Consider the following 12,198-nt stretch of genomic DNA (forward strand, 5'->3'; position numbering starts at 1 on the left):
ACGGCCCTTGCGGAAACCGTATTGGTGATCGCTGATCAGCCGGTGATCCTCGAGGTACCTCAGGAGCTGGGTATTAACAACACGCTCCGTAACCTCTTCTCCTCCATAACTTCTACTTCTTACAATTCGCCATGTTACCACACCTTCGTCAACCAATATAATACGATTATAATGACTTACGACTTTACGACGAATTATGATTTGCAAACAAGCATCCTGTAAACTTAATAAATGGTACTATCATTTTGAAACATCTTATTTCATTTTAGTTGTTAGACAAAAAATTATATATTCTACAGTTCCTTATGCTTATATCTCATGATATGTATTTATTTATAATTAAAATGTTATTTCTAGGCCAATATATGTAATATTAAAATATGCATTTTATTTTTGTTAACAGTTGCTGTCTTAACATTATTTTATAATGGAATTGTAAATGCATCACACTCCCGCATTTAAAAAAAATGTACTGTAATCAAATAATTTAAAATAAAACAAATTGAAACTTAAAAATAATTTATGTAATCTAATTTATGTAAAGTAAAGTATTTAAATAAAAAGAGATTATTTGTACGGGTCCATAATAGTTAAGAGATAATAGTTTCATTAATGTGTATTTTGAGAATAAAACTATATATTATTATTGTTTTTGTGATGTAGTGATATGGTAAATTAAATATTATTTTAAAACAAATTTTTTTTGCTGTGTAAATCCCGTTGATATCGTCCGAGTAAAAAATGTACAACTTGTGAAGGTGGTAGAACCCTTTGTGGTTCGACTCCGGCGGCACTATCGCCACACCTACTTCTGCCTTATAACAGCATTGTTAAACACGTTCACAGTCCCCATACAATTTTGTTTTAGAACCCTTTATGTCCCAATAACATTTTGACAAATTTATATTTGATAGTATGTTGCTAACAAGGGAAACCTTTTTTCCTGGGAAAATATATTATGACAATGAGTTTTCCCTGATTTTCACGTGACCCCCATAGGGGGCACGAACTTGTGAGACAAAAAATAAAATCGTTTGAGAATAGAATGCTAAAAATCTATGATAAAACTACCAGCCGCTAGTCACATAAGTCATACATAACATAATTATTAGTTTGTGAACGTGTCGTTAAGATGTGTAATTTGCCCGATAAAGATATTATTAGATTTTTGGAAGACAGTGATTCTGAAAGTGATACTTCTGTATTTGAATTCTGTATTTTCTGCATTTCTGGACTTGAGCGTACTGCAGTTTCTAGTTTGGAACAACCTGGACCTTCTAGATCCTTAGAAATTTCAAGTCGCACCACCACACACCTTTTTTTGGTAGGATTAAAAAACACCTGGTAAAAGAACAAAGAGAAAAAGGTGCGTAGGCTGGTATAAAAATATTATTGACGAAGGAAATATAACTTGTACAGCACGAAAAAGGGCCACAAAAGTACGCCAAGAGTTTTTGTTACTCCTGTTTTTCGAATTTTCACAAGTGATGTTTCTAAATTGTAATTGTAGATTGAGCCTTTTTTATTCAGATACTATCAGTTTCAAGATTTTTGTTTCTTTTTGTATTTTTTGTTTTGGTTGGAGGCTATTTTAGTTAAAATATATGTAAAGAAAAAGTTTATTTTAATTTATTCTTTTTCTCTATGAACTATTTTACTATTGTCTATTTATTTGTGACGTGTAATTCAATGTCACATAAATTTAAATAGAAAAATGTTTTAGTGGAATAAAAAACGTTAAATGTCGTTTCTCTATTTTACAGAACAACTACATTAGTTTATTTCCACAAGAAAGATCACTATTATATATATCAGTCTATATGATTTAACGGTTTTTAATTAGCTTTTCTTAAAATATTTGTATTAAAAAAAAAATATGTGGCATGTTTTTTTAAAATAAAATCGTTTACGTAGGACCCGTCGATAGATGGCTCCCTTTAAAGTTCTATTTATAAATGTTTTTAGAGATCGAATTTCGATGAAAGTTATTTACGACTTACGGCCTTATCAAGTTATCAGTAGAATTGTGTAGCTCGCGAGTGAGTGATATAAAAGATATATATCTTCACCAAAGAGCTAATCACTCATCAACTCCGACGGATTTGAATTATATCTTTATATCCGCATCACATGGTTTAGTTCATAGATTCAAACGATTCCGGATATAAGATCTTCTTCAACTCAACAGTGTTATACTAGCTCGCGAGTGAGCGATGAGTCAAATGAGCGACTGACTGAGAGTGAGTAGTGAGCCTGATTCGAGTCAAATGCGTTGATTGAGATATATAACAGTTACGGTTACGTATTAAACACTAAATTAAAATATTTTATTGCTAAGAACATGGAAACCGGGATATACAAATAGCGTTGGCTGTGATAATTCATATATAATTTCTTGCCAGTTTTGTATTAATTATAGGAATCAAAAATGTTGTCAAAACATTTTGATCTGATTCTCTGATATACTGATATAAAATGTCGCGTATCTTTACAGAGCTACTGAGCTAAAGTGAGCTATTGAGCTAAAAGAGTGATATATATCACTGAGTTCAAAAGATATATATCACTCTTTTCACTTTAGTGATACATTTTGCGCAACTCTAGTTATCAGTCGTGTCACATTGCCTAATGTGAACGACAATTATGACACTTGACAACTATCACAGAACAGCTATACTCCTAACAGTCCTAACGAAGCTACAGCGCACGGACCAAAGAGTATACTAACCTATACAGGAACGGCACGGACATAGCGCGACATATTTTTTTCCGATAGATTCTTACCGTGTGGCTACATACTCGACGAGTTCTCGTCATTCCCGGCGATCTGAATTTTGTTGGTCTTTTAGGGCTGCCATTGGTTTTAAAATATATAGTATTGTATGATAAATATTATAGTTAATAAGTATACTTATTTTAGGTTTTTATGCCCATGTAGGCTGTATATGTTGTTTTTATTTTTATAATTAAATAAAGACATGTATAGAATATCAATGTCATAGGAAGACAAAGATGAATGTAAAATAATTTATTGTTCGTGAAATAATAGCTTTAAATGTTGTTTTATAATGTGTATTGTAGACACTTAAGGTTCGTGTAATAAAACAATAACGTATTGCAACGTGTAAATTCGTTTAAATCTCCTAAATTCGCTTCATTAATATGTTTCGAAAAAGAGTTCATCTGAAAAATATATTATTTTGGTATATATTATGGAAAAATATAACTATTAACTTTAATTTAACTATGAGTATATTACATTACTCGTACATTTTTCTTATAATATTTTATAAGAAAAAGTAAAGGAATTAGTTAAATTGGCTACTTGACACTTTTTAGGAAACTGTTTTAATGAATTCATATATGTATTATATATGCCTTTCATTGATATTTTTTTCGAAAAAAGGGCTATTTATTAATAAAAAAACATATTTTTATTACGGTAAACGGAACGTTACGCCAAAACAGGCGGTCAAGTGTCAATTCGTAGCGTGACGTCAACACATTGAAAATATAGAAATAAACTTCGACGCTACACATACTTCAGGGGAAATCTTGGGAATTATTTAACTTTTATTAGTACAATTGCAAGAATGTCAAATTACAAGGCGTGTGCAGTGACGATGTGTACAAGTACGATCGCTAAATATCCTAACAAATTTTGCTTATACAAGTTCCTAAACCCAAATCTCATAAACGTTAAAGAACTTGCAGATTCTTATATGTTTAAATCCTCTGTTTGCAAGCAATGACATTTTATACTATTTATGTAAGAGAAGTATTATTGAGAAAAAGGAATAAATTTAGTAACTCTCGAGTGATTCGTCAATTCCAAATCATTGGAACGGGACGTAATCAAAATAAAACAGCAAGTGGAAGTATTCATATATTTAATATAATATATAGATGTCTATGATAAGAATAGAATTATAAGACGTCTATGATAATTCTATTTTAAGGGCCCATTCTGTAATTAATAGGACACAATTAAAATATTTCGTGACTGTGTTATTATTGCTTGTGCATGTGCACTGATTAACTTACAGGACTGTATAATTAAAAATACATGATTTGCTAATATTAGTCTTTTATTTGTTTATTTGGTTTATATGGTTCTATTGAGTACACACAGTAGAACTTTTGTATATATTTATCGTCATATGTTGCAGTTACAATAATTACTACAGATCACCTCATAGCATTCTGAAGCTGTTATTTCCTTCGTTATATTGAAGCTCTTGCTAAGCTGAATTTGTGTGCTGCTTGCGTTAATGCTTTTCTTAATTCCTAAAATTATTTTCTGTAACAACTGAATATATTTTTTTATCACTGTCATTTTCATAATTAAATCTGTAGTCCAATAACAGCAACTGTATGGTAGTTTTCCTTCCTTCATGTTTTTGGGTAGTTTATGCAAGTAATGAACTACTGTTTATACACTTTCGAAACTTTTGGTTCCTCACTTCTTCTACAACTCCACATTAAAAATGCTACTGCATGTTTGCAGCATCCTTGGGAGGCAGGACAGTAAACCCATTTAATACTTTCCTTTTCATATACAATCATAGACACTGTGCATGACATTTGATGTACCTTGTGTTCAGGACAACTTTTACTTTTCATGAAACACAAGCTTGCCTTCTTCTTAAACTGCATATACCCTATAGCGTCGTCACTATAATGCTGTCGCGAGGATCTGAAATTATAAATATAACCAATAAATAACCTTAAAGCAGTTCACATAACAATATAAGTATAGTTTAAAAAAGCTTGATAATCACTTAAACATAACCTTTCTTCTATCGGAAGTCGGCTAAGAAATGTTTTAACTATCCGAAATGATTAAATGTAAAGAATATTTTACTTACGTTGTTTATTTGTGATTTCCATAGGTTATTTCGCGGAAGTTTTTGTATTAATTTTTATTTATTGCATTGTATATCTTCTTTAAGCAGATACACGCTATCAACTTTAATATAGTGTGAATTTATATCGGTCCACAACATACATTCAACCAACTCTAACAGCAAACGATATAATTATTATTTGTCTTAATTATTATGCGTGTGGTGACGTCACATTACATTTCAAGCAGCACCGTCCCCGTTTTGGAATTTACAACCCACAGATAAAAAATCGAAAATTTCTTTTTAGAAATAAAAATACTTATAGTGTATTCAAAATTAAACTAAATATTGCATAATTTATGTTTACTTATAAGCTATCATATCGATCATATTTCATATTTTATTGTTATTAGTGTCAAGTACCCAATTACTCACTCACTCCGGCGCCATTTTAATTTGAAGCTTCCGGGGCGAGTCGTTACGTGGCGCTAGTATCTACACAATATCATTATTATCATCGTATCATTTTGTATGGAAGTGTGTTCCCGCTGCTATCGTGTGACTACGACGGAAATATGTGGCAACAGGAGGAACAGCGCGAGGAACAATGTGCCACACCATTATAGCTGTTGGATTCTTGCTATAAGTAGATCATATTCTTTGCTATGGCTATATAATGAATTGTACATTTTGTAATTTTAAAACATAATTATATGGTAGTATAAGTAAAGTACTTTTAAAAAAGTTGGATTGCTTGGTCAAAGTTAATTTGGCAATGGCAATTCTATTTTTAAGTTCCAACAAAAAGTATAGATGGCGTTGGTGCGGCTCAGTCCGGTCGTTGACTTGATTGATAAATCAATTTAACCTCCGCTTGTAAGCTAAACGAACGAACTAGTCGGCGGGAGGAGCGAGTATCGGACGGGGAGCGTTTAGGCGGTTCGTGCACTGCCGGCTTGCTTTCATTCGTCATTCGTTCGCCGCGCATCGACTGTTTCTGACCGTCTGTAGCGCCGCGATCTATCAAACAAAGGATTTTTGGTAAAACATGTTAATAATAACATAAAACGTGAATAGAATAAATGAGTAAAGCTCTAGTGGCGTACAGACATAGCTAAGACGGTCGAATTCGAAGGGGTCTATTCGGGCGCAAGTCCCTATCGACCTGAATCGGTGGTGTTTATTTATGTTCAACGAGCGGGTATCTTCTGGTGTTTGTTTTGCAAACCGATAGCATACCCGCGATCAAAATCCTAAAGGAAGCGGTGTCGAGTGGTGGTACCGGTGTTAACGTAATGTGGTGTGTGCGATGAGGGGCAGCGCGATGTGGCAGGCGGCGGCGGTGGGCTGGCTGGCGGCGTGCTGGGCGGGCGGCGCGGCGGCCGACTCGTGGCTCACGGACATCGGGCACAACCTGCGCGCCGAGATGTCGGAGGTCATGGACATGGGCTCCTGGAACTACTCCACGCCCGTCATCAACGCCACCTACGTCGCCAAGCTGGAATTCGACATGCGGGCTATGGGACACCTCTACAACTCGACGCATGTCATCATCGACGTTATCGCTAATAAACAGGCATACCCACCAGGTACGGTTCTTTTAAGTACACTCTTTAACTTTTTCACTTTAATTCGATTCTTTTAAGTAATTCAGATTTTATCTCCCAGTCACTGAATGGTGACGTATTATAGTCAAAGTGGGATTTAAGGTAGTTCCTCAGTGTCATTATTGATTTGTTGATATAATAGGCTTAATATAGCCCTTATATAGGATTAATATTTGATATATATAAAAGCCTGAATATATGTAGCGTTCTTCCCATGCAATAATAATTAGTACTACTGTGTCTTTATATTTATGTTTTATTTGACATGTATGCATGTCCATGGGCCGCTTAGGAATTTTTTGGTACGGACATGTATACAAGTCGCCGAGCATTCAAATATTAAAAATATGTTGAAATTAATGAATTTGCAAATTAATTGTATAGATAGTAATAATAGAATCGTTAAATATACAATATACCAGGCCAATTTTGCTTTCTTAATGTCTTTTTTTCTTAATGTCATAAAAATGATTTTCTTACTCTGTAGCAGCGTTATCAAAAGAATGAGAATAACATTTTTGTACCTTATAAATATATTTATTATGATAATGATTGAGGCTGTAAACACTAGAAAGTTTACAAGTACCATCTGTTCTGTAGTGGATCATAATGGCATGGAACAAGTAAAAGATGCAAGATGTACAAATTGCATCTTTTTTAATTCATTTATTTTACAGTAGACAATGTGCGGATGTATAGAAATATCTGCCTAACATTGTGTAGGGCACATTAAAAAACAAACAACGAGATAAGGTTGAATCTGTGTATTTTCAGGGAATATGCTTGAACTGTATTAACCCATTCGCTGCGTCAGTAAAAAATACCTTTATTAGCCAGGTGCGGGGCGTTTTTCGTCGCAAACGCCGATGGGCGTCCGGCGCACCTCATAAGGACAATATAAAACGCCGATCAGCATTTTCAGCACTGGTTAAAGAGAGTGATCGTTCTTAGGTCAATTAATTATCATTATATATTAATATCAGAGGTAGTGAACATTTGTCCTGTCCTGTGAAGCATCCAGTTCGAGCTTAGCCGAAAACAATAGGAAACGCATTAACTACACAGCAATAAGACTAGTATTGTTATTGAGTATTTGTTCAGTTTTAGTGAATTTTAATATGCAAATATATGTTTCTGTATTGATTCATATAAGATTTTATGTCCGTATGTATAATTTACATTGAGATACTTTTTCTCATCCTAAAAATCTAATATCTATAGTAATATTATAAGATTAAAAGTCATACTTAACTTGTTATGGTAAAGCAAAATTGGAATTAAACATTTTATTATTGCGAAGTAAAGGGATCCCTAGAAACACCTCTATTATAGAAAAAATATATTAATTGAATATGTCAATATATTATTTGATTCTTATTAGTGGGACACTCACACCCACAGTCAACTGATCAAAACTAAACAGAGCTTGTACTACGGTAACCAGACAGCTGATAAACATACTTATATATTTCTAAATACTTAAATATGATAGATAAAAAACATCCAGACACTGAACAAATAACTGTGCTCATCCCACAATTATTGGTCCAGAGCGAGATTCGAACTGAGGACCTCTGGCACAGTAGTCAGGTTCACTAACCACTTGGCCGACTGGACTGTCAAATATAAACAATCAAAGGTTGTCAAACCCTGGAAAACGCCATTAGGCGTCTTCCGCACCTAGCAAGTAATTCGCAATTTTTCTAAAAGTTCAAATTCCAGAAATGGTGAACAGTAACTTGCTGTGTTATAAAAAATGTGTAGTTACACACTGCAAATATGTTTTCTTTTTGGCTGGTTTTGGCTAAGATATGAGCAATTAAAAAAAGACGCAGATTGGCGTCTGTCGCGACGAATGGGTTAATGTTTGAACTTAATTTTGACATGCAAATTTATTGAAAAATTATTTAATATTTTAAAAAGTATTTTTCATGAAATTTGTACCAAAGCCTTTAGGAGACAGCTATAACTATATTTATATTGCATAATAATGGTATTTGTGGTGATTGTTGTTACTGAATTGCGTTAGTCTATGAAAAATTCAGAAATGGATTACTTAAATGTAAATTCCTGACAGGCCTACATTCAATATGATACACGTACAAAAACTCATATCTTATCTCTATCTTCTTAAAAGGAGTCAAGTATGGAGCAATTATAATCTAACTTGTGATGTACCCAATCGTTAAAAATGTATATCAATGCATATGGATCCTAATACAGATAATTATAAAGATCCATAGATACGGTTACGGATCTTAAAAACTAATTACGAAATTAAGAAAAAGCTTTGTTTTCTCAATTTCTTATATTTATAAAAGTGATGATATAACTTTCTATAGTATTAATCTCATTATAAAGATTGTTGGTTTAGTTATGGATAAAAAATACGCTGTATGGAATTTAATGCTTTTTTAATTCTACCTAATCACCTATATAATTATAGCTTTTCATCCTATCAATTTAAAATGAATAAGAAAATAGATCCACAAGAAAAGTAATGGATATGGATCATTCTTTTTCCTCGGATATCCGCGGATGCGGATAAGGATATCCGGAGCATCACTAGATCAAACATACGTTAGTCTTGCTTGTTATGTTGCACGTCAAACTGATGTCAAACTAGCACAAATGCGTATATAAACCAGAAATAATCAGCCAGCCAGTCATGTTACCAGTAAATAAATGGATGATACTATAAGTACATGAAAGTCGTCGCCAGTCAAACGAGACATATCGCCTTTTCACTATTGTGGGGAACTTCGAACTTCATTTTCACTCATCTGGATCTGAAAATACATCTGTGTCTGTATGACAGAAAGTAACACTGAGTACAGTAATGATATCTAGCAATACGCCGCACAAATACTAGAGCAATCCTCGGCAATGCGCATAGCGGGAACAACGTCTGTAAAGCTAGAAAGGTCAAGTCGGCAGAATCACTCGTTTTATATCTCAAAATTTAGTGCTCATTTAGTGCTAATTTAGTGCTGATAACAGATATTTGGTGCTGTGATAGGGGGACTAAAAATGAGAACACTGCTAACTTTTCATTAAGCTAGCAGTGTACCATTCGTGACCGCGCTATGATACAGTTTGAGCGAGAGGCACATCAGCTAATAATTTAGTGCTCAATTAGTGCTGCCTGTACAAGCAAACAGATTTTTCAAAAAAAAAAAATTTCAATTTTTAAGTATAGATAACTGCTGACATAACGATACGAGCAATCATAGAGCTGAAAGATGACTTTAAAATCGGTATAATACCAATAGTACTACTTTTAATTATGTAGATTATTGTACCATTTCACCGTATAAATAACTGATTAGAATTGGGAAATAGTCACTATCCTAAGAATTATCTTATGGTTCCAATTATTTTTTTGGGATTATATGTCAGGAATATTCTGTCCTTCTGTTACCTTGGGGTATTATGATAGAGATTTTCAATGCGTTGAGTTTTTGACAAATGTTAATAATTTAGTCATTGCGAAGTCATTTCCAGTGACCCTACTAAAAAAAATGTTATCGTGTTGGCAGCATAACTCATGACAGAAGAAATCAAATTGAATCTTATCTTTCAGTTGAATCCTCAAATTAGAAATTCGACGAAGAAAAAAAAATTATAATTTGAATTTTCGGTAGTTTAAAAAAAACTAATTGAGCACTAAATAGTGACGTCATTTGATTCCATTAGTTTCCATTTTCGAGTCTTCTTCTAGCTCTTAAGACTGCTGGCGTCGTTATACTAGCAGTTGTTGATTTGAAAAAAAATAAAAAAAAAATTATATTTAAAAAATCTTTCGCTGTACTGTCAGCACTAATTGAGCACTAAATGGAGACGTCTTTTAATTCCATTAGTTTCCGTTCTAGAGTCTTCTTCTAGCTCTTAACACTGCTGGCGTCGTTATACTAGCAGTTGTTGATTTGAATAAAAAAAAAAAATTTTTTTTTCAAAAATCTTTTGCTATACTGACAGCATGAATTGAGCTCTTAATGGTGACGTCTTTTAATTCCATTAGTTTCCGTTTTAGAGTCTTCTTCTAGATCTTAAGGCTGCTGGCGACGTCTGTAAAGCTAGAAAGGTCAAGTCGGCAGAATCACTCGTTTTATATCTCAAAAGTTTCATTAGTTTCCGTTTTAGAGTATTTTTCTCGCTCTTGAGACTGCTGGAGTCGTTATACTAGCAGTAGTTGATTTGAAAAAAAATATATTTCAAAAATTATTTGCTGTACTGACAGCACTAATTGAGCACTAAATAGTGACGACATTTGATTCCATTAGTTTCCGTTTTCGAGTCTTTTTCTAGCCCTTAAGGCTGCTAGTGTCGTTATACTAGCAGTAGTTAATTTGAAAAAAAAATAAAAAAAAAATATTTTTAAAAATTTTTTTGCTATACTGACAGCACTAATTGAGCACTAAATGGTGACGTCATTTGATTCCATTTGTTTTCGTTTTCGAGTCTTTTTATAGCTCTCAAGACTGCTAGTAGTTGATTTGAAAAAAAAATTTTCACACACACACACACACACACACACACACACACACACAGCGGCTCCATCGCTAGGGGAGTCAGGGTCGTTTCCTGTGACCTTATATTATATTATTTTTTTAGCGGGCAGTTGAATAATGATTTTCCTAAAAAATTTTCTGGGTTCACCGGTTGCATTAAATTAGCACTAATTTGTAACTCTTTTCAATTTTACCAATACCGATTTTAAAGTCATCTTTCAGCTCTATGATTGCTCGTATCGTTATGTCAGCAGTTATCTATACTTAAAAATTGAAAAAATTTTTTTTTGAAAAATCTGTTTGCTTGTACAGGCAGCACTAATTGAGCACTAAATTATTAGCTGATGTGCCTCTCGCTCCAACTGTATCATAGCGCGGTCACGAATGGTACACTGCTAGCTTAATGAAAAGTTAGCAGTGTTCTCATTTTTAGTCCCCCTATCACAGCACCAAATATCTGTTATCAGCACTAAATTAGCACTAAATGAGCACTAAATTTTGAGATATAAAACGAGTGATTCTGCCGACTTGACCTTTCTAGCTTTACAGACGTGCGGGAACACGAGCTCAGTTGTGGTTCGATAGCTGTTTAGTGACCTACCTCTAAATCTGGAGATTACATTTATAGACGTTAAATGTTTCACTTTTATCTATATACATTTAATATTTTTCTATCTGGACAGTGTTTATTAATTTTGTTATACGTTGTTTACAGTTTACCCCAACCCAATCTTATGTTCTTTCATATAACTAAGTAGGTTTTGTTGAAAATAATAAAATAACTAATTCGCCAAGTACGACTCGAACTCGCACATGGAGGCTTCCGTACCACCAAATGTTCATTTTATTATACTCATTTTTATAAAATAATCATATTAAAATATGTGTTAGTGTTCTTATTTGTATTTATTATAACAGTAGTTATAGTAGTAATACTGTAAAAAATTCAACTGTCTTCTTCTTCTTAAACTACCTAGGCATTATTTATTATTCATGAGAAATCATTAAAAATGTTTGTTAAACTCGAGAGGCCATAAGAGTCATGAGTCTGTTATGATTGCTTTATAATGGAGATAGCCGGGTACTTGGGTAGCCGGGGAACAATGGGATCGGTTAAAATGGAGCGTGCCGCCGGCGGCCCACGACACCGGACTACCGCAGCCCCTGATGAGAATGTGCTAAGACGGAAATGTCACGGACTAAAATCTTATTACGGGTGCATATACTTCATTA

General features: G+C 33.6%; 1 protein-coding gene and 1 long non-coding RNA gene across 3 annotated transcripts in view; one reads left to right on the top strand and one right to left on the bottom strand.

The window, feature by feature from the left end:
- Positions 1-4,070: 4,070 nt before the first annotated feature.
- Positions 4,071-5,174, bottom strand: LOC140744054 (uncharacterized). The gene is made up of 2 exons (XR_012102522.1): positions 4,869-5,174; positions 4,071-4,696 (listed from the first exon to the last, which is right to left on the bottom strand). It is a non-coding gene; the product is annotated as an uncharacterized LOC140744054 (long non-coding RNA).
- Positions 5,175-5,584: 410 nt separating this feature from the next.
- LOC140744055 (prominin-like protein) overlaps positions 5,585-12,198 on the top strand; it is a 90,909-nt gene continuing 84,295 nt past the window's right edge. For both annotated transcript variants that reach the window (XM_073075508.1, XM_073075509.1), the window contains exon 1: positions 5,585-6,436. In XM_073075508.1, coding sequence (XP_072931609.1) covers positions 6,157-6,436 — 280 coding nt within the window. In that variant the 5' untranslated portion in view covers positions 5,585-6,156. The remainder of the gene's footprint in view (positions 6,437-12,198) is intronic.

This window comes from Epargyreus clarus, unplaced genomic scaffold (assembly GCF_041222505.1).
Source record: "Epargyreus clarus isolate Ecla_fem2 unplaced genomic scaffold, WU_Ecla_fem_2.2 ptg000008l, whole genome shotgun sequence".
Lineage (NCBI taxonomy): Eukaryota > Metazoa > Arthropoda > Insecta > Lepidoptera > Hesperiidae > Epargyreus > Epargyreus clarus.